The 22544-nt window shown below is 47.8% G+C and overlaps 1 protein-coding gene across 2 annotated transcripts; it reads left to right on the forward strand.

The window, feature by feature from the left end:
* Positions 1-351: 351 nt before the first annotated feature.
* Positions 352-22518, forward strand: ELAC2 (elaC ribonuclease Z 2). 2 transcript variants are annotated; one of them, XM_012726293.1, is made up of 24 exons: positions 352-604; positions 1228-1278; positions 1407-1477; positions 2978-3042; positions 4484-4541; positions 5307-5375; positions 7436-7549; positions 8356-8414; positions 10361-10419; positions 10504-10576; positions 11101-11213; positions 12643-12738; positions 13673-13811; positions 13896-13981; positions 15415-15533; positions 16628-16724; positions 18422-18560; positions 19015-19053; positions 19187-19296; positions 19902-20001; positions 20090-20210; positions 20451-20529; positions 21153-21297; positions 21829-22518. In XM_012726293.1, the coding sequence occupies exons 1-24, from the start codon at positions 378-380 to the stop codon at positions 22063-22065; spliced, it is 2466 nt and encodes an 821-aa protein (XP_012581747.1). In that variant the 5' UTR covers positions 352-377; the 3' UTR covers positions 22066-22518. The 2 variants fall into 2 exon arrangements, with proteins under 2 accessions (XP_012581747.1, XP_004684637.1); XM_004684580.2 differs by having other exon boundaries at positions 7436-7543.
* Positions 22519-22544: the final 26 nt, after the last annotated feature.

Consider the following 22544-nt stretch of genomic DNA (forward strand, 5'->3'; position numbering starts at 1 on the left):
TCGAACCTACCAGTTAGCACACTTCCACTCCACAGAGCAGCCTTTCCTCCAATATTGCTTTTCCGGGGCTGAACCCGGAAGTCCCGCCCCAAGCGAAGGACAGTTTCCGGAAATAATTGACATGGGGAAAGACGGAAATAGTGTAGGGGCGGGTCCGTTCGGGGCACTCTAGCATTTCTCTACTCTATGGCCATCGCCAATTGACAAGTCTGGAGCGGCCAGGCTCCTCTCTATTGGACGCACGGTCGCACGTAGGCGGGCGGCTCGGTTCTCTGCGCGCGGATTGGCTAATCTTGCCACGCGGGCGGAGGGACGGTGTGTGGGGCACGCGGGCCGAGGTGACCGGCTTCATTCTCAACCCGGGTGGAAGCTGGTGGATGTGGGCCATCCGCTCGCTGCTGCGGTCTGCGGCAGGGCGCGCCATGTCGCAGGGAGCCGCCCGCCGCCAGCGGCCACCCAAAGACCCGCTGCGACACCTGCGCACGCGGGAGAAGCGTGGCCCGTCATGGGAGCCCGGGGGCCCAAACACCGTGTACATGCAGGTGGTGGCGGCCGGCGGCCGGGACTCGGGCGCGGCGCTCTACGTCTTCTCTGAGTACAACCGGTCAGTCCCAGGAGCCTGAAATTCCACGGGTCCCCAGAGTGTTTCCTTACCGAGCCACACCGGCCTTCCTTGCTGCGCGCCGGGGAGCCTCGCCCGGTTGTGAATGAGCCCCTGAGGGAGCTCTGGTTTCCCTTACTCAACACGTGGGATTTCACTGTTGCAGCTCTTCTCGGTCTTTGGGTGGGTGGGGGAGTCTAGGTAGCTTACAGCCGACAACCGCATAGTGCCCAGGAGACCCTGAAGAACTTCAGACGTGGGTACCCAGGCCTCGGTCCCCGAGTTCTCTTGGAACGCTAAACTATCCCTTCTCCTGCATCGAAAGGGAGGGGCAGAGGCAGAGCCTCATAGTTGGGGGGGGGGGGGGTGGAGTGTGTGTGCACAGTTTCAGTGGGGAGAGTTGATGGGGGAAAACCCATCTCTCTCCAGCACTCACCTACACAGGCCCCCCCCACCCCCATCCATCCCTCGGGGCTCTGCTGAGGAGGGTTCTGAATCCTAATAACAGAATGAGGGCCAGCAGGGCATGCATTTATAGACATTTTTCTACAGTCAGGTCTTCAAATGGTGTTGAGATTTTACAGTATAGGATCGTCTGAATGTCTTGTGTAATGCCTGTTCTGTAGGTATCTCTTCAACTGTGGAGAAGGCGTCCAGCGACTCATGCAGGAGCACAAGTGAGTCACCCATTTTCTTTGGGGTGGGACTGATTATGGAGCTTGAAAACCGAGGTGAGAGGCAGGAGTGTTTTTATAGCAGAAAGGAGGGTTCCTAGTTAATCCATGTTGTCCTCAAATGTTTTTAGGCTGAAGGTGGCTCGTTTGGACAACATCTTCCTAACCCGAATGCATTGGTGTAACGTTGGGGGGCTGTGCGGTAAGTAAGCAGGGATATCTCTGGGATTTGACCCTGTTCTGCTTCCAACATCACCCCTTTTTTTGTGGTCTCTTTTCTGAGTGCACGGGAGCTAGAATTTTTTTCATGTCAGCTCTGTCAACTGCAATACAGATCATGAAAAGTGGTGACTAAGAAAAGCAGTGTTTTTTTTTTTAATTTTATAATAGTTTATTTTTACATCTTTTTGTGCATTTTTCCATCTCAGTTGTAATCCCCTAGGGTTTCCCATCACCAAATCACCCATGTGCCATCACCATAGTCCAGTGCATTTCCCTCTCCCACTATTTTTGATCCCATTCCCCGCTCCACCCCCAGAAATTGTCTCTGGTGTATAGCTGTTCATCATTATCATTACAGAAAAGCAGTTTTAACATGGGTGCTGCCTCCAGGTGTTACCTAATTACTGCACTGTAGCTATGAGACCGTAAATTGGTACTGTAGTGCTGGTGATTATAGTATACACACTGTTTACCATTGAGAGTATCAGCAGCTACACACAGATGCTCACAATCCAGCTTACCTCAAGTTCATACCCATCACCTGAGAAGGTCAAGATTGTGTCTCCACCACATTTTGTAAACTTTGCAACACGAGTAAAGAGGAGTGAAGTATTGCACCATTCCATTCTCAGAGTTGAGAAAAGGGTGAGGCAAGGAGTTACCTATGGTGCAGAATTTTAGCCCACCCCTTCACTTGGCCTGACTTTACATACTAGGTGCCTCACTGCTTCACCCAAGTTTCAGTCCTGCCCAGTCTGGAGGCAGCTAAGGACCATTTCATCTTCCTTGTACCTCTAGCAAGTAGCATTTTTGCTAGAAGTACCAGGTCCCATTGCCTGTCATTACAGAAAGCCAATGAGCAGAGGCAGGAATTTATAAGAAGCTCGTTTATTTAGATAGCTGGCCAATAGTCTTAAGAACAGTGGACATATCACCCAGAAGAAATCACACTAACATCTCATGTCTAACTAGCTGTTTTATAGTGTTGAACAAAAACAATCGATCTTAAGTGAATCATTTTCTCAGAACAGCCCATCATAGTTGATGGATTTGGTATTGTTATGTTCACCCGCCCAGAGTTTGTTATCAGCTTCCTGGTTATCTTGTCCTTAGTCCATCCTGACCTGCTTGGTTAATTACTGATGACATTGATGGTTGATGCCTGGTAGTCATTGGGGCATCTCCAGGGCAGAAATCTCCATTCAAAGCAAGATTTTTACTTTAAAGAAAACCGAAAATTAGTCATGTGGTATGAACGTGCAAGCTGTGCTAGGTGCAGATCCCTGTGCCGTGTGCAACGAGAGCCCTTCCCGCCCCTGCCCCCCATCAGTATGTCCTCTCTACACCTGGGCCTCATAACTAGAGCTGCGAGGAAAAATACGTCATCAGCTGGTTAAGTCAGGAGTGCTACTCCAGGCAGCGGTTTCAGGACAGCGTGAAAATAAATAAAATCATTTATTTATTTATTCATACTTTGTAGGAATGATTCTAACTTTAAAGGAAACCGGGCTTCCAAAGTGTGTACTTTCTGGACCTCCCCAACTGGTGAGTCCTGACTCAGCTTTCACAGTCAATCTCCATTATAAATGTTTGTAATAAGTCTTTCAATTTTTGTAAACCAGTTTTCTACCCTGCAGAGATAACCGACAGTGGCGTATATATTTCACCTTTTAAGTTAAAAAAGACCTGAGCTCAAATCATTAATGTATGACCTTAAACAAGTTAACTCTACTTCTACTTCTATTTTCTGTCTCTTCTTGATCTGCACAGTGCTCTGTTTCATAGAGTTATTAGCATAAATGAAGAAACACTAAATGACTTCGATGTTTGGCACCAAGTAGGCACACAACATATACTAGCTCTTGTTTTTACTTATTCATTAATTTTCTCTTCCACAGTGGCTTATTACACGTCAAGAACTTGCATGCACACTGTTAAGACTATTGAATGTAACAGTTTATTTCCCAGTTCTTTTGTTTTTAATTTATTGATGCATACAAGAACTTGGGTACAGGCCAGAGGTGCAGGTGATGAGAGGCTTCACCAGAGACAGTGGGGAGCAGAATAGGCAGATCAACTGAAATACACTGCTGAGGGGAGCAGCAGGTGACAGGAGAGATCTGCTGTGCTTTGTGGGTCAGCTCCCTGGCAGGGATCAAACTCGTGTTGCCGTGGCTGCTGATAGCGTCATCATGCTGAGCTTTAACCCTTTCCCAGTTCTTAAGAATTACCAAGCCTTCTTAATTCTGTCTCCAAAATAATGGCTTATATCCATCCATTTGTTTTGGTCTCATTAAGGCCTTCATGCGTTGTGTACTAAACCTTTTCTCTAAGAGTGTCCATAGCCTTTCCTGCCCCTCTAATCCATCACAGCAGCAGAGGGACCTCTTGATGGCACAGCTGCAGGCACATCACATCCCATCCGACACCCTTCAAGGATTCTCCATTGCATCATGACCCAAGCATTCTCCTGTGACCAACAAGTCCTGTGGCCTTGGCACTGGACCACACTTGCATCTGTACCTGTTTCCAAGCCAGAGCTACACAGCAGACTCAGTCTTAGCCCCCTGTGCTCCCTGAATCCTCTTCCTGTCTCAGGGCCTACATTCGCACATGAGTTCCCTCTGCCTTTTCTCCTCTCTGCCATCCTCTGACCATTCAGGGCTTAGCTGGAAGACCATTTACGCACGAGCCTCCCTGACTGCTGAGACCAGTAGTATCCCAGCCCCCTGCCTTTTCGTGCTTCCAGGCATTTAGCAGGACTGTCGCTGCTGTGTTGTTTATGTCGCCAGTTGTTATATCCACTGGATTCCAAGGCTCATGAGTGCAGGGATCCTCGGCCTCTAACAGAGTAGACACTCCAAAGTTGCAAGTTCAAAACACTTAGTAAAGTTAAGGTTGATATCTATTGTACCTCTTACTTACCATGTTGCCAGTTCTGCATTTGTGTGACCATTTCTGCTCCCATCTCTCTCTTCTTTTGCAGGAAAAATTCTTAGAAGCTATCAAGATATTTTCAGGTCCATTGAAAGGAATAGACCTGGGTATGTCCTAAATGACATTTCTTCCTCACATAGACATCAGTCTTTCAAATGAGACTCTATATTTAAAAAAGGGACCTATATTAAACCTAAAAATCAAATTCCTTATCAACACAAGCTGATAAAAATACTGCTTATTACACTATGTCTCCATCTTACGTTCCCACATATCAGCCAGGTAGGCTGTGAGTTCAGAACTGCTGTCTGCCACGGGAATGCTAGGTAGCAGTCTCCTGCCCTAGTTCTCAGAGTTGAATTGCCTTGTATTTCTTGCAGTAGGAAGAGGGTGTGTGAATGGAGGGACACACAGTTTTGTTCCCTGCATTTACCCTGAACCCCGCTCTGGCTCTGCTGGCAGTGACATGGGCTTTCGATGGGTTGAAGCCTCTGAAGATAGCAGTGCTCGAGGCCCTGTGCCTCTCCAGCTTGTTAGTGCTTCTCTTCCTGGCAACACAAATGTTTTAAAATAAATATCAGCTCTTCCATTTGAGATGGTGGAGACTCTGGCTTCCCAATGCTAAGTGTTAACTTGTGTATCTGAACTTTTGAGTATTGGTTTCTTTTTTTTCTTTTGTAACACGCTGTCATCAGTGACCATATGACTGTTCATTTGGCTGTAGTGACATTGTTCATGAAAATACATTTTTGTTTCTTTCCTAAATGATTACTCAGAAATGCTGAGTAAAGCAATTCATTTTCTGTGGCTAGTGATCTGGAAAGATAATTTTTATGTTAATGGAGTCATGTTCCTGTTTCCCTTTCCTGTAGCTGTGCGGCCTCACTCTGCACCAGAATATAAAGATGAGACCATGACGGTTTTCCAGATCCCCATATACAGTGAGTATGAAATGTCCTAGGAAGAGAAGGTTGTAGGTATCAGCGAGTGGGTGGAAAACTGCTTTGTGTGTCTCACTCTGCATTCTAGGATGACTGCAAAATATGGCTGAAGCATTAAGATCTGGTTCCTGACATAAAATCAGGACTGGACATTCACATAGCAGACAATTTGACAATGTAAAACAATAAGTGCAGATAACCCTGTTCCCTTCTTATATGAACTCAGTGTTGTACTGGTGTATCTGTATGACTGAAGAAATTTCCTTACCTTCCTTTCTTCCAAAGCATCCAGATATCTTACTGGTTGTTGTAGTATCTTTGGGAAAGAGTTCCATTGATAAACCAAAGGCACTGGAGAATTTGGGCTTCTCTCAGCATGGGGGCAGTCCCTGCTGACGGGTCTGAGGGAGAATGAAAGGGGTGACCTTGTGTGAGTTCATGGGACAGACTGTTGAGGTCCTGTGATATCTTCCTGAGGCTGACTCTGCTATGTCTCCTCAGAGGCATCTTTTTCAGTCATCGCTGACCGCGCCCCTACCCACTTCAGGAATAATCAGGACTCTAAGCAGTTCTGGGCTTGATTCCAGGGCTGACCCAGAATTCCTGGAGGTAATCAGTGTGCCTCCATGTGATCCACCTGATGGAATGAAGGGGATGGAAAAAATAAAGATATGGTTCTGGACTTTCAGGAGTTTATAATCTATGGGCAGACATTTAATTCATATATACTGATAGTGGTTATACTTTGGGTTAGTACCTAAACAGGCTCTGCCAGGAAATAGATTGCTCCCTGATGTGCACATTTATTGCTGGGATTAATTTGTCACAGATAGAAGTATTCTCCTTTGATAAGAACTTTTTAGACAGATTTTTCAGGGGGGTTTGAGTCAATACTGATAACAGTAACCTATTAGAAGTGTTGTCAGAGGTCAGGAGATCACACATACCTTGCGTCTCAGGACAGATTTCACATCAATGTTATCCCTCAGTCTGCCTAAACAGTTACCATGTAAGGTTTTACCACTTTTGAGGAAAGTGTAAACAAAGGCCTCCCCAGACCTAGTGGTGAGGCTTACCCTGGGCAGATAGGATAGGAGGGCCGTAAAGGAGGGGCCATCGCCGAGCATATGCAAGTGAGGCTTCAGCTTGACCGAACTCTCCATTCCTGGCTCACCTGGTCAGATGTCTTCTCTTCCCTCCCTGCATCACCCCACTCCCCACCCCCAGTCTGACTTATGTTCCTCCACTGCTCTTTTTTTTTTTTAATACTTATTTATGCATGCAGAACTGGGATACAGGATCAGTGATAGGATTCACCAGGGACAGAGTGGGGAGCAGAATAGGCAGATTGACGAAGTACACTGCTGAGGGGAGCAGCGGGCAAGACAGGCAAGGTCTGCCACGCCACATGGATCACCTCTGGGGGGAAGACCAAACTGATGCACACTGAAATGGCTGTGGCCAGCTTGCAGTGCTTGCTTTCACCTGTTGCCCATGAGGGAGGGCCCCTCCACTGCCCTTTCTAGCATCTTATTCCTCTCCTTCAGCCAGGGACAGTTTACTTCTGTGTGTATTTGTGTGGTGCACACTGATCTTGTTTAGCTTGCTGGCCATGTTTTCCTAGTGTCCAGCAGGCACTTTCAGGGGGAGCCTCACCGGAGGGGGAAGCAGGGTGCTGGGAGACCAACAGCCATAGTGTTTAGCAGTAGTTTTCTTTGTTTTAACCTTAAGACTTCACAGCCTGCAAAATCTTGCTGCTCCTCAGGAACTTGGTAATCATGGGTTGTCATTTATTAAAGAATGTTGATAAGTGAAGCAGCCTACAACCGACATGCTTTCTAGTCAGCAAACACCATTCTGTTCCTACTATAGTCAAGGCTCTGAGCTGAGCAGACACAAAAAGATGAGTCAGCTAGAAACGTGGCCCAGAGAGCAGAAGGGGTGCCTGGCACTTGTGCTGTGCAGGAGGCATGCTTATCTAGTAGGCCACATATGACCAGCTAGGCTTGACCTGGGAGCTCACCTCTAATGTGTGATTCAATTCTTCCCTCTTCCCTCAGGTGAACAGAGATGTGAAGGGCACCAGGTGTCACAGACTCCAGAAAGACTCAGTCCACAGCAGTCCTCCAACTCTGGGTCAGCTGAAAATGAGCAGCAGCTTCCAGATGGTAATGGTACTGAAACATAGCAGTGGACTGTCAAGAGAATTCTGCTTTCTTAGTCTGTCCCCTCCAGCTGCTCTACCTGAGCATCTTGTCATAGGAAGCCCTGTGTGAGAGATGGGTACAGGAGGTCTGTGATGAAAGATGACAGTAGGGCGCTCTGAGGGCCAGTATGCAATCCTGAGTGGGCCCAAAACCTGATGTTCTGTTTGCCCAGTGGGGAAACATTTGACAGTGTAAAACATTACTGCAGCTTTTCTTCCAAAGTGACATCTCCAGGAAAGCAGAGTTACCGTTCCAAGATGAGATAGAGCAGAGGAATGGTGCTGCTTAAGGATTCTGTTGTCTGCTGCTGGGCAAAGCTCACTGAGTTATCCTTTCTGTCCTGAGGTCTGGTCTGCCTGATGACAGAGAAGAGGCCAGCCCTGTGGGCCACCCTTACCTGTGCTGCATGAATGAAGACTGACACCACATTTTCTCTGCAGGCCTTTGGGGCTTTTGTGTTATTTCATACATTGTTATACTTACTTATAAACTACATTGCAACTTGTTTTTTCCTCCCTTCGCCAGGCATAGGTAAAATGTGTAGTATTTTAAATGTTACTTACCATTCCAGAGTTTTTCTGTTAGGAGTTTGGTATTTTTCATTTCCTCAGATCTCAACATGAGGAAGGAAAGAAGAATGCATATTTGTGCATTCTTCCACCTCTGTATTGAAGGAATTATGTGTGAAGTCAAACGAGGTATCATGACTGTGGAGCTGAGGAGCCTAGAACCCTTCCCATTTACCTTGTTGTAATCGACTCACTTTTCCTTAGGTGTTCCCCACAGAACAGGTGGCAGGGACCCCTCCTTGGTGGTGTCGTTCATCTGTAAGGTAAGCGCACTTCCTGTGGACTGCAAGTGAGCCTGTGCGCGGTGGCCTGTGGTTAGCACTTGGCCAGTACTGTAGGGGGAGCAGCTCCTGCTGACCTGTCCAAGAAGAGACACAGATGCCTAATGCTCAGTATCCTGCCTATGTCTTGATAAACCTTCAGGTTCTTTTCCAGTGCTCTGTTTTTGTATTTTCTTATGATCTGTCTTCTTGCACATCAGAAATAGGTTAAGGCAGCTTTGCCTTCCACAACTGAATTAGGCCTTGACACCATTTCACTCCAGTTGTGAAGCTGTTCACATTGGACTCAATATTGACAGAAATTCACATAGGTCTGCAAATTTGGAGTTGGTCAGATTCTATGAAAATGGTATTACAATAAGGCATACAATTACAATATGGTATCCTTGTGATCTAATGGCCTTTTTTTTTTTTTTTTAAAGATTTATTTATTGATGCATACAGAACTGGGGTACAGGCCAGAGCGCAGGGACAGTGAGAGGCCTCACCAGAGACAGAGTGGGGAGCAGAACGGGCTGACTGACGAAGTACACTGCTAAAGGGAGCAGCGGGCGGGTCAGGAGAGATCCGTCGCACCATGTGGATCACCTCTGGGGCAGGGTTGAACTCATGCTGAAGTGGTTTTAGCTTCTTAGTGCTTTAGTGCTGTGCTTTCACCCACCACGCCACCAGGGAGGACCCCTAATGGCTTATTTTTAACAGGATTTTGCATTAAAATTTTTATTGTAATCTTCAGCAAATGCTTTCATCTAACCTTGTAACTATGTTCTGACTATACACTATTTTCTGATTTTTTAAAAAAGCAGTGATGTTGGTTTTAAAATAAATTTGTAATTTCATACAACTTCTAGCACCTACAAGTGGGAACACTTAATAAAGCTCAGTAGTAATTGAGGTACCAACTAAAAGATCATTGTCAGTATCACTTCTAACAATTGGAATACTAGTGGTTTTTTAAAAAGTTGAGCAGTGTTGTCGATGGGCTTATTATTTGTGTGTTTCTGAATTTTGGGGCACCTACTTTTTAAGTAGGTTGTATGGTTACATGGAGCACTGTAAAGTAAGTTCCATGTGACTGCAGCACAGCCTGTACCCCAGTTCTGTATGCACAAATAAATAGTACATCTTTTTTTTTAAAAAAAAGGGGGGATCTAAATTTGAGACTTTGCCCTAAAAATAATTTCCAACTTTGGGCAATTAAAAGAATTAAAAGAAATTGTAAATTTCAGTTGCAATTAAAAGAAAATGCAAAGAGTTTATAAAGATCTAAGGAAGAATATTATTATTTTTGTTACTATGTGTGAAATATGTAGAGCTCAAAAATGTTTAGAAAATTTTTAAGTACAAAACAGTGGCATTGAGGTTTTTTGATAGTTTTTCCTTCTGAAATACTAAAGTTTTTTATTATAAATTTTCTTAAGTACAAAAGCAACAGCTGGTTATTGCCATGTTTGTGAAAAACAGAGCAGGAACCGCCCACCCTATCACTGTCACTAGAATTTTGTTGTACAGTGACAAGCATGGTGAGCATTTTCCTGTTAGATAATGTTCTGGCTTGTTCTTTTAGCTATTAAAGTTGAGTGCAGGGTGATAAAACAACAGTGTTTCTCTTCAAGGATACTTGAAAGATACTTTTTACTTGATGTGAATTGGTGACATTTTATGAAATGTAGAATAAGTTTCTGCGGCAGAAGAAACACCTTGTTTTTTTAAATCATTCAGCTTTCAGAACTGAAACATTTCAAAATAAATAACTTCTTCAGAGTAGAGTACACCTTATCTGAAAGCAATAACCTGACCCCCACCTTAATGAGTTATAAGAAAATAACATTAATGAAAAGTGAAACCAGAAAGATACACTTAAACTTAAGTAAAGCCAAGCTTCTTCAGTAGCCACTGAAATTACATTTAAATTCTCTTTGTTGCAGCTTCACTTGAAGAAAGGAAACTTCTTGGTGCTCAAAGCAAAGGAGCTGGGCCTCCCGGTGTGAGTGTGGGATGAGTGTTGGGAACCAGGGACGCCTTGTTGAGAATCCCTGTGTCTCACAGAGGGCTTGCCTCTTCACTGCAGAGGGACAGCTGCCATTGCGCCCATCATCGCTGCTGTCAAGGATGGGAAAAGTGTCACTTATGAAGGAAGAGAGGTGAGGCTTCCCCTTTCCGTGATGTTTCAGCCATGACAGGTAGGCCTGGAACCTGGGCAGAGTCACTCTGGTTTAAGCCCTACAGACAGCACTTTTGAAGGAAGTGAACAGCTTGGATTTCAATACTTGGCGACATGATAAAACTGGGTCTCTAATCTAAACTTGTCCTGCAGTCAACAATGCGGGCATGTGGACATTTCTCCAGATTGTGCAGGATCTGGTGTGGTGGTCCTCGCCTTATACTTGGTGGTGTCCAACAACACACCCAATGAAGGTGGGCTTTGTGCAAGGCCCAAAGGAATGCCACTGTTTACTTTACCAAGGTGTTTTTCAGGCACCTAAGGATATTAGGCCTGGTGGGCCCAGACTCAAGAGTACCTAGAATGCCAAGTCTGGCTTGTGGGCTACGCTGGGCTTGAAATGCCATCTTTATGCAATGTGTTAGCTGATTTGAAAGCCGCTGGGTGTATTTCCTGAACCATGACCTGGCTCTGGGAGAGCTTCGTGACCCAATGATTTTACAGATTTTGCCTGAAGAGATCTGTACTCCCCCGGATCCTGGTCTTGCTTTTATTGTGGTAGAATGTCCAGACGAAGGATTCATTCAACCCATCTGCGAGAATGCTACGTTCAAAAGGTAATGATGAACCTGGGGAGGGAGAAGTCAAGGTCGAAGCTGATCATGAAGCCCAGCTCAGCATTAACACGGGCACCTCACCTGACCTGCCAGTCGCTCCAGTCAGAGAGTATCTTGGGAGCGCTCAGTTGGAAAGGTTGCAGCTAGGCTTTCCTTACTGCCAGTCCTACTGCCACTGTGTTTCCATCCTCTTGGTGATTAGTGGGCCTGTGTCTACAGCCTTGAAGAGTGAAAACCACAGACCACAGCAACAAAGCCCTGCTTTGTGCACCAGGAAATCAACAGCCAGTTAGAATTCTGAGGCTAGACGTGGAATTTACTTCCTTTATTCCCTTACAAACTAAGGAGGTAGGTCTGAGCCGTTGAGTCTTAGTGCAGGGCCTGTGCCAAGGGATAGAGCTCAGCCTGGGAACAACTTTGTTCTGATGGCCTGAGGGTTATTCTCCTTGGTTCCCCACCTCCTACCCAAAAGGCGACCCTTGTAGCAATTCAGGTTTAATCTTGCCCCACACATCCATGTTTTATTTTTTTCTCTCATTTTTAATGTTTTATCTATCCATATTTTGTCCTGTTTTTAATTCTTTATCTTCATATTTTCACTTACTATTTTAGGCTACTTAACACAACAAATTCTTTTGGGATGCTACACCTCTTACATTAGTGTTAGAAATGCTTCTCAAGTTCCATTTTATCCTCTGTGGGTGAATTTGGGGCCCTGATGCCACAGACTTTGCATTTTAAACAAGCTGTGCGCAATTAACCTGTCTGAAGTCACTGTGCTGCCTGGAAAGTGAGCTGAGAGCCTTGAGCAGGACTTTGTTGCTGTGAGGTGTAGGTATACAGCCATGAACTCTGTGTGTGTGCATGTGCACTGTATTTTTTTAAAGAAACTTTCTTAAAATTAAGTAAACTTACTAAGTAAGTAAAAAAGAAAAGAAAGTAAACATCGTTAATTCCAGTGACATCATCGTGTTAACAGTTGACCTCCTAGATGTTCAAATTACAGCTTGGGTCCTCTGGAACCTAGGTAGACACACTCGAGTGGAATCAGAGGTGCAAGACATTTATAGAAGGAAATGTCTGAAAAATAAAGGCGTGAGGGACACCTTGCTCTGCTCTGCTCTGCAGTGTGACGCCTGTGAAAGGGAGAGGATTTAGAAGTTTCAGTCTGCAGCACAGCAGCCTACGAAAGGCTCAGTCAGGAACAAGGAGCCCCAGCGCTTGACAAATAAGGGTTCTGTGTCAGCACTGGGGCTCCGCAAGCCTGTGAGCACCGGGCCTGGTGTGAAGGCTGTGGGCTTCCTGCAGTTCCGAGAATGCTGAGCAGTGCCCATCCCTGGCCGCACAGGCCGCATCTGTCTGTGTGTGTTCTGAGTTTGTGTCACACTACAAAGGCCCAGGTTTGTGTCACACTCTTCCTTCCGCCCAGGTACCAAGGGAATGCCGATGCCCCCCTGGCCCTGGTGGTCCACATGGCCCCAGAGAGCGTGCTTGTGGATAGCAGGTACCAGCAGTGGATGGAGAGGTATGGAGCCCAGCCCAGCAGCACACACAGGGAGAGGGGCAGCTCTTCTGTGCACACACATTCCGCCTGCCCCCTGTCTTTCTTAAGCTGCCTACTTTTTCTCTGGGATCCCTGCCCCTGAATTCTAGGAGCTCCATCAGTACTTGCTATGAAGAAGCACCCCCACTAGGTGGCACCATGTGTTCACGTCCCCTTGGGTGGGGTCTGTTTCATCTCCTTGACACTCTCTCCATTGTCTGACTTGCCTTGTGGGCAATTCCACAAGGTGTCCTAACAAAGAGAATTTTGAGTGAGCTTAAAATCATAGCTTCGGTTTAGCAAACACCCACTCTCTTGGCAGGATGTAGAATGTATTTCATTTTCTTTAATCTTCCTAACAATCCTGTGAGGTACATCATCTCCCAGAAGGAGAGGTCACTTGAATTTTTCCTTCATGGCTTCACCAGAGTCGACTGAGTTAAGCTCACAGTATACAGCAGTCTGTGGCCTTTCAGCCTCCCTTCTGTTTCTCAACTATTTCCTCAGTAGCCCTGCGTTTCTAGCTGCTCAGCAGTTTTCATCTTCTATTCCTTTATGGTTTGAGTCTTAGCATACACTAGCTTATTTCTTTTCTTCCTATTGTGCCCTTTCCTTCCACCTGGTAAAAACTTCTATTTTGTTAACAAACCTGGAGCTATGAGCTCCAGAATTCTTAATCTGTCTTATTCTACTGTGCTCTTCCAACATGTCCAAAGACATTTGAGTTTGGAGAGAACACTGGAGTAAGTCTATAAGACAGGGGTAGGATTGTGCCAGGCCACTTAGCAGTAATCTCTTTGCACAAGTCCCTTGTTCCCTTGAAACATTTCATTCACACAGCACTCCTAATCTCCTAGCTACCACTTAGATGGAATGTTCCCTAGAGGACTCTGCATGTATAGTCTGTTGCTCTTAGGTTTGGGCCTGACACGCAGCACCTGATCCTGAATGAGAATTGCGCATCAGTTCACAACCTCCGCAGCCACAAGATTCAAGCACAGCTCAACCTCATCCACCCGGACATCTTTCCCCCACTGGCCAGTTTCCACTCTAAGGTAGAGCCACACCACAGCGCTCATTGGCCCAGCCTCCACCCTTAACTTTCTCTCCACAGAGTGTGTGTATTTTGTCTCCTTCAGGAAGCAGGTGCCGCATTTAGTGTGCCCACAGTTCGGGGTGAATGCCTCCTCAAGTATCAGCTCCGTCCCCGGAGGGAATGGCAGAGGTGTGTGCAGGTCTGGGCTTCTGGGATGGGGGAGGGGCAAGCTCTGTGTATGAAGTGACAGGTAGTTGTTATTTCACACTCTCAGGCTATATAGGATCTGTGTGTTGCTGTCACTGTACTCAGGCTGTGCTCATTCCCTCTGTTAGGCTGAGCCTAGGCTGGGTTGAAGTAGGAATAATCCTTTCATAAAGTTGTTTCTCTGATAACAGTGATATGCATTCATTGTAACATTGAAAGTAAGTGTGCTGAAGAAAATCAACTCCCCCATAATCCTACTAGCACAAGACACTGAGGTTACCATTGGTGTGTGTGGGTGTGTGTGTTTGTGTTTTAACTTTGAGGACAGGGGACTATATTTAAAAAAAAAAAAATGTGGTTTTATGGCCTGGCATGCTGCCAGTCCCTTCTTTAGTACAGACTCTTCAGTAATGAGATTTTTCTTGGAGTTCTAGATAGGAACATCGATTCATTTGAGATAATTCCAATCCTTGCTATTTTCATGAAATAATATCCATAAATCTGTGATTACCCCATCAGGACCATTCTTAGACTTGGGGGTACTGAGTTAGAGTGAGACAACCATAAAGACTGTTGGTAAACATAACTTATGTCATTTTACACCCCAGCCGGTAACAAGACTTTGCGTGTTCTCGATTCCTACTGGGTGCTCTGCTGTGCTGTGAATAGTTGGGCCCTCACAGCTGCCTGCCTGGACCTACCAGCGGTGTCTTATGGCCAAAAAGCAGATAATCTCCTGGTCACATCTGCACAGGCAGTCCATGAAGCTGTGATCAACAAACCTGATATTTCTACTCACCATGTACTTGGGAAAGGTTTAGCTCTTGGGCCCTGCCCTGGGGACCTGCTGTATTTGAACCTTGACTCAGGCCTGGGCCTCACTTCCTAAGCACCTTGGTGCCCTGTTAGGCTGAAGAGCCGCCCACCCAGTGTCACAGGAGCAGCAGCATTACATTATGGGGGAGCTTGCTAAAGGCAAAGCTAAAAGGCTGCACCCCGGAGCCAGCATCAAGGCCTGCATCTTGACAGGGCCTCCAGGCTAGTTTGAAAGCCACTGCGTGGGCAGTTTTGCCCTCCCTCCCCTGACTCCCAGGAGGATTACTAGGTGGCCCTGGATCTAGAAGTCAGGGAGGCTGCACAGGCCTGGCCCCCTCCAAATCTCAGTGCCAATTGTTGGACTTTGAGCTGAAATGTTCTGAGGTCCTAGAGCTCCTCAGAACTTCTTGAAACCTCCATTTAGCAGAGAAATATTTTATAAAGTAGGAGAATGGAATTGCCCAAGGTCTTAATTGCTCATCTTTCCTTTTGATTCGAAAGAGCTTACTACAGATGGTCTCCATGCAGTGAGTCTGGATGTTCAAACTGGTGCTGCCACTTACCCACTTTGCTCACCTGGGATGCCTCTCTGTCTGCAGGGATGCCATTGTTACTTGCAATCCTGATGAATTTGTAGCAGAGGCCCTGGAGCTCCCCAATTTCCAGGAAAGCGTGCAGGAATGTCGGAAGGCTGCCCAGGATGGTCCTGTCCCGGCAGGTGAGCAGAAGACCAACGACCACCTCAGTGCTGGCCTCTGTGCTCCATCAGGGGTTTGCCCAAAGTGGAGTCTCAGCCTGACACAGTCTGTCTGCCCTCACAGTGCTCCTCTATTTAAAAACACCAGAGCCTGCCTTCTCTGACCAGAGAAGAACTGCTTGGTGACCAAGCCCCAGCATTTTTCAGGGCACACACTGACTGTGGCAGTCCTGGGCACTCTGTAGAAAGAACTTTGAGCAGGGTCTTGGCCAGCTTGGGACCTCATCCTGGCTTTGCTGTTAGTGGCCCTGGAAGGTTTGACCTCGTCACTCACCTTGTTGAACTAGGGAAATGGGGAAACTTCGTGACCGCCACTCTAGAGTTGGTTTTGCCAGTGGATGTTCAGTTAATGATGGGGGTAGAGGCAGGTCTAGCAACTTTCCAAACTTGAGACTTTCTCTGGAAGTCCACTTTGGGCCTCTGTGAATCTTTACCTGCTCCTGTCAGACTTCCCGTCTTTGTTAAAGACGACTAACTTCCTGCCCTTACTTCTCTCTGGGGTTTGTGATCAGATTATGTTGAAAGCCCACTGACTTGCTCATGGACACTCACATGGACCCATCAAGCCGGCGGTACTGTGAAGGGGACTCATGTCTCAGAATGATCCAGACTACTTAGATTTGAATCCTTGCCCAGCCTTTCACTCTCTTGAGAGATCCTCTGAGCCTCTTTCCTCTCTGTAAATCGGGGCATTTCCTTACCCGACAGGGCCATTATGAACACACATGGCAAGCGCTGATCTATAAACACTGGAGACCGGTTGGGTGCCAGCCCCTTGGGGTAAATGAGGGCTCATAGCACAAAGTCCCCTTTCCTGATAAAAAGGCTCAGAACAATTCTGAAGAAAGGACTGTAGAATATACTTGTTCTCCCTCCCTGCTGGCCCTTCAGTCACAGACTGGCCTTTCCCTCAGTAGGAGGCCCTGAAGGTAGAGGTGACTGCCTTGTTGCTCTATCAGCCCCTCCCGGGAAGCTGGATTTACTTCTCTCTCCCTCGGCTGAATGCTGGCTCACTGTTGCCCTAGACAAGTGGATTCTCATGTTTATTTGCGTAGAGACAAGAAGCCAGTATCCAGAAATCATCTTCCTGGGAACAGGGTCTGCCATCCCAATGAAGATCCGGAACGTCAGCTCCACACTTGTCAACATAAGGTATTATTACTCTTTCCCGGAAAACTTGTTCATTGTTTAAACAAAAATCCTGCTTGTGCACCAGGCTGATTTCATATGCAGGAGTACAAAACCCAGTCATCTTGGCTAGAGGCGCCCAGGGGTATGCATTCCTGCATTTTATAGCCACCTTAGCAGCTAACTTAGACTTCTGGGAATCACCCCGAACACGTCTGGTCAAAACAGCTGGTTCTACTGCAGGCCAGGGATCTTGCAAAGAAATTATCTCAGCATTGACATTAATCTCAGGGGCAGTGACTACCCATTTTATTGATCAGTAAAGTGGTGCTCAGGCAGGTTTCCTCCCTCTAGCTCCCCAGCTGGAAGGTGGCTGGTCACAGTGAGAATCAATGGGGAGTCCCGGTAGCTAGTTTCAGCTGACTGGGGAGAGAGATTCTGGGTTTGGGACATTTGTTTTATGCTCAGCCCCTTAACTGGGCATTTTTTTCAGTTGATTCTCTTGAATTCGCCTGCAGCCTGCTTGTTTGCAGAGATACAAGCATTGGGAAATGTTCATATTCCTGCAGGTATACATGTGAAGGAAAGCAGGTTGGGAAGCACTAGCTTTGTGTTTAAGTTTTGATTGGTCCTCTTAGGTGCTAGTTGTGAAATACCACAGAAGATGTTCCCTATGTGGGAAAATAGTCATCCATCAATAGCAGGGCCATGGTCTGAGAAACGTGTTGCCAAGCAGTCGATTTTGTTGTGAATGCAGCCACTATACCCCTAGGCCCTGGATAGGGACCGGTGCTGTGTGCATGTGTATATAGGGTGTGCCATTCATTGCAGCATCACTCGGAGGTACATAATAATTACACAGATGCGGGGTGTGTTTTTCTTAGAACTGGGGAGATGGAGTAAAGCAGCCTGGCAGGGCCCGGCCTTTCCGAGAGAGAGGGTGCACAGTGAAAAAGGCTTCATGCAGAATCCCAAGAGCAGGCCCTGAGCTCACTGCACCTCAGCGGAAGGCACTGGTTCTGGCTTGCCTGCCTTTGTTTTGCCCGAGTGTGTGTGTCTCGTACCTTGATGCTCCTGTCTGAAGACAGAGCAGCTCTCCCAGTCTCACTGCTCCTCCCAGAGGATGAGGCCTGAAGGAGACATGACTGTCCCCTGAGAGCACAGGTGGGAATGGGTCGCCCATCAAAACAGCTTGTGATATTTGTGGAGTGGAAACTCCTGAGCCCCGCCGGAGCCCAGCCAACCCAGAGCACTGATGGCAGCACAGTTACACTCCCCGGGAAGAGTGTCTGCCATCAGCTTTAAGGATGTGGCTGAGGAAGCAGAACTGCTTGAAAAGGGAACAGAACAGATGTCACATGTACATAGTGCCTGTCTCTGGTATTACTGACTGGGGGTGTCATATAGACTGGCGGTCAAGCTAACTAAGAGTCATCAAGGGAGCAGTGTGCTTTTGCCCTCCCAAGTTAACTTTTTTTGGATGCACACATTTGTGTAGCTGTTACTTTCTAACACTCAACAGGTTTCAGATTCATGGTTGATTCTTTTATGGGATGACGGTGGGCATCTAGAACTGCCTTTAGTTTTATATAATCTCCTCAAAGAAAGATTGTGAAAAGCTATGGAAGACACATTACCACAGCTGCTCCCTGCTCTTCTCTCTAAGACAACTGTCTAAGCCCTTGGAAGCCTTTCCCACTGTGGCCTCTGCTCTTCTCTAGCTCCGACAAGTCCCTGCTCTTGGACTGTGGCGAAGGCACCTTTGGGCAGCTATGCCGTCACTACGGAGACGAAGTGGACAGGGTTCTGGGCAGCCTCGCCGCTGTGTTTGTGTCCCACCTACATGCAGACCACCACACGGTCAGTGCCCGGGGGCCAGGGGCCTGTCTGAGGGAGCCGCACTCGCTCTTTGCTGCCCTCTGCAGCCATTCAGCGGCTTCCCAAACTCCCCGAGCTTTTGTTTCATGCCTCTCTCATAGCTGATGGTCTTCTCCAAAACCCAAGTTCCGTCACCCTACTCACCCAAGTCTTTGTTTGTTCCACTGCCTTGTCGGGAGGGGTTTTGCCTTTACCCACCTTATCCTGAATCTTGCCTTCTCAGCTGGCCTGCTCAGTGGGAACTTCAGTCAGGACTTGGTCTCCTAGGGATGGCTGGATCCTGGCCACTGTCCTCTTTCCCAGTAACATAGCAGTGACCTTTCAGTGTCATAGCTGGGGCTGGTAGGACTGGGACCTCCTGCTGGTGAGGACTAGAACCTGACCATGAGGGAGGAAGTTTGCACATGGCTAACCTTGTCTCCCTTTTCCTTCCCAGGGCTTGGTAAATATCTTGCTGCAGAGAGAACGTGCTTTGGTGAGTGTGGCCTTTGGTTTTACTGCCTTTTTTGAGTTTTGGTGAGCCACACGTACCCATCCAGACTCCCGCTCCAAGCATGTTTATCAAGATGTTTTCTGTTTGACTTGGCCCTCTGATTATGCTATTTCAGGCATCACTGGGCAAGCCATTCCACCCTTTGCTGGTGGTTGCCCCAACCCAGCTGAAGGCCTGGCTCCAGCAGTACCACAACCAGTGCCAGCAGATCCTGCAACACGTCAGGTGAGCCCTGGGCAGCCTGGCAGCTGAGCCACTGTTCCCACTTCCTTCGTGAGTCAGAAGCTGCCCCCAGGGAGGGATAGTGGTGACCCCCAGCCACCTTGCCCTTACTTGGTACCAGGTGGCAGAAGCAGGAGATAAATGCTTAGATAGAACAGAAACCATTCGTTGGTTCCCACTTAACTGTTTTTCTTTGCAGCCCTCATTTCAATTCTGCTCACATTTTTAAACCTTTGCCGGCTTTCCTCCATGAAACCAGGCCAAGGCCAAGTGCCCAAATAGAGACTGCACGAGTGTGTCCACGCCAGGGAGAAAGGGGGCCATGTCCGCTCCTGATGAGCTGGTCCACCTGCCTGGCGTGCGCCCATTGCCCGAACTGAGGACAATGCTCAGCTCACATTTTAGGTTCTTGCAGGGGCCAGGGGACTTAGGTTCGTTTTTCTTACATCAACTCCTCTTTCCCAATGTCAGTGACTGATTTAAATGGTTCCTTATAATAATGATTTTGAGGCACTCCAGCCAGAGACTTAAACTGTTATTCAAGTTAATGTTTATTTTTTTTAATTTTTGTTTAAAAATTTTTCTTTTAATGTTTCACCTTCTCACAGTATGATACCTGCTAAATGCCTTCAGAAAGGAGCAGAGGTCTCTAACCCTGCAATTGAAAGCTTGATTAATTTGCTGCTGGGAACCTGTGATTTGAAAGAGGTAAGGGGCTCGCCCTCTAGGCAGGCTCAGCACCCACAGGAGTGGGAGGGCAAGGTGGAAGCTGCAAAGCTCTTCGCTGCCTCTTCAGTTTCAGACCTGCCTGGTCCGGCACTGTAAGCATGCCTTTGGCTGTGCGCTCGTCCACACATCCGGCTGGAAAGTGGTCTATTCCGGAGATACCATGCCCTGTGAGGCTCTGGTCCAGATGGGTGAGTAGAGGAAGTGGTGGGAGTGCATTGGGCTTTGTGGAGCTGGAGGCAAGCTTGTAGGCAAGTGTGAGGAGGCAGCAAATTCTAGTCCTACCTGACAGCCTCTGGCTGTCCCCCTAATATGCAAACAAGCCACTGGGCCAGGACAGAGAGTGACTGGGCCAGAGAACAGCTGTGGACCCAGGACCGAGTGCTTCTCAGGCAGAGGACTCTGCTTCCAAGCCTGTGTTTACTCCCTAGGGAAAGATGCCACCCTTCTGATCCATGAGGCCACGTTGGAAGATGGCCTGGAAGAGGAAGCCGTGGAAAAGACACACAGGTAGCAGAGACAGCTGAACCCTTGTCACAGACTTGGTCTCCCTCACCCCCCAGGTGACCCTGAGCAGCCTCACATCAGCCCCACTGGGGAAGACTCTCTTCAGGGTCATGAGCCCAGCCTGCTTCCTACCAAAGGGCCATAAGGTCTTCTGAACTGGGTGCTTCTCTTCAGTTCCTCCTGTTCTTATTTCTGCAAAGTTCTCTAAGCAAGGTTCTGGGGCAGGCAATTTTTGAGTAAAGTGAAAATATGCTGGGAAAAAAAACATAAGCCACATTAGAAAATTTCCAGGGGAAGCTGAAGACTGGGGAGTGGTGGGGGCTGGATCTTGGCCTATTATTGTCATGAACCAATGTCTTACCTCAAGTAAGGAAGCACTGCTTTTTCTCAGATGCCCTCCCTGACAGGTGTGACAGGCAGTATCGAACTTGGCTTTCAGTTAAGGGAGAATGTGGAAATTGTGGCTCTTAGAAGGGTTTGTGTGGGCTAAAGATGTGCCAGCTGAGGAACTTGCCAGCTGGGAGGTTCCTGGGAGCCTGAGAAGACCGGGCCGGGGCCTATTCTGGTGCTGTGGAGTCCTGCCCTGCCATCCAGCTTCTGTCTTAACTTCGCCCCTTTATTTGCAGCACTACCTCCCAAGCGATTGGCGTGGGGATGCGGATGAATGCGGAGTTCATCATGCTGAACCACTTCAGTCAACGCTATGCCAAGATCCCCCTCTTCAGCCCTGACTTCAATGAGAAAGTTGGAATTGCCTTTGACCATATGAAGGTCTGTGTGTTACAAGGGTACAGGGGGTGGCCTGGGGCAGAGAGAATATTCCACCCACATACTTGAGGCTGGCCCATGGGAGGGCCCTCCAGCCAGACAGAGTCCTGTTGCTGGAAGTCACCAAGAGCCTCTTTGGTGCCTGGTCCTTGAGTCTCACTCACCGGAGACGAGTGTTCTCTCCTCTCCTTGCTCTCAGCTTCTCATAATGAAGGATGGGGGATGCCAGGGTTTCTTTGAGGATCTTGGTTTTCAGAGTCCTAATAGCCTTTCCTCAGGGGTTTCTTTGAGGATCTTGGTTTTCAGAGTCCTAATAGCCTTTCCTGAGGTCCCTTCCATTTGCTGCCCACAGCCGAGTGGGGCTCTGCGCCCCTTTCTATAGAAGGCCTCCCCCCCGCCGTGTGGCAGTTTGTGTTTTCTCACAGTTGAGGGTTGGTACGGAAGGGGAGTAGTGACGCAGAGTCCTCCTTCCAGCTCCTGCCCCCACTCCAGCCCGCTCTAAAGTATGTCCTTGTCCTTCCACTTGCCTTCCAGGTCTGCTTCAGTGACTTCCCAACAGTGCCCAAGCTGACTGCCCCACTGAAAGCCCTGTTTGCCGGCGATATCGAGGAGATGGAGGAGCGCAGAGAGAAACGGGAACTGCGGCTGGTGCGGGAGGCCCTGCTTTCCAGGGAGCAGGCTCGCAGCCATGAGGACAGTGAGCCCCAGCAAAAACAGGCACACGTGGAGGAGCCTCGGAGTCCACAGTGCAAGAAGCTCAGGGCAAAGTGAGGACCTGGAGGGACCCTGAACTCAAGACTCACATCCGCCCGCACACAGGCAGCGTGTGGATTCTCCTTGCCTGGCGGGAGTCCGAGTGCACTTCAACAGGCAGGCACTCAGGAGCAGGTGAGGGGGAGCTGGGCCTCAACTTGGGTCCTGGGTACTACTAGCATGCTCGAGGCCTCCTATAACTGGTATTTGGCAAAGCCAGGGGCAAGAGGCTACCCCAGTGGAAGCAAGCGGAGACAGCCATGATTCAGTGTGAAGTCAATTCTTAAAGAAGTCATATGGAAAAACTGGCAGCTCCTACACCTACTCCAGCCAAGTGATTCCCTCTGCACGCCAGTGACAAGCCATGTCCGGGAATCTTGGGTGTGGTACATGAACTCTTCAAGTATCCAAGACTCAAGGAATAGTAATTCCAAAGAAACAGAATGCAATAAAGATTCCATTTGGAACCTGCATGCTTTGCTTCATCATGCAGGAGT

Source organism: Condylura cristata, unplaced genomic scaffold (genome assembly GCF_000260355.1).
Source record: "Condylura cristata isolate star-nosed mole 26May11 unplaced genomic scaffold, ConCri1.0 scaffold00017, whole genome shotgun sequence".
Lineage (NCBI taxonomy): Eukaryota > Metazoa > Chordata > Mammalia > Eulipotyphla > Talpidae > Condylura > Condylura cristata.

Excerpts from the sequence above, each read along its gene's own strand:
- ELAC2 (XM_012726293.1), top strand. The coding sequence starts at position 378 with ATGTGGGCCATCCGCTCGCTGCTGCGGTCTGCGGCAGGGCGCGCCATG. Across the intron at positions 19,054-19,186 it reads TGCAGAGAGAACGTGCTTTG|GCATCACTGGGCAAGCCATT; the intron begins GTGAGTGTGGCC and ends ATGCTATTTCAG. Across the intron at positions 19,297-19,901 it reads CAGATCCTGCAACACGTCAG|TATGATACCTGCTAAATGCC; the intron begins GTGAGCCCTGGG and ends ACCTTCTCACAG.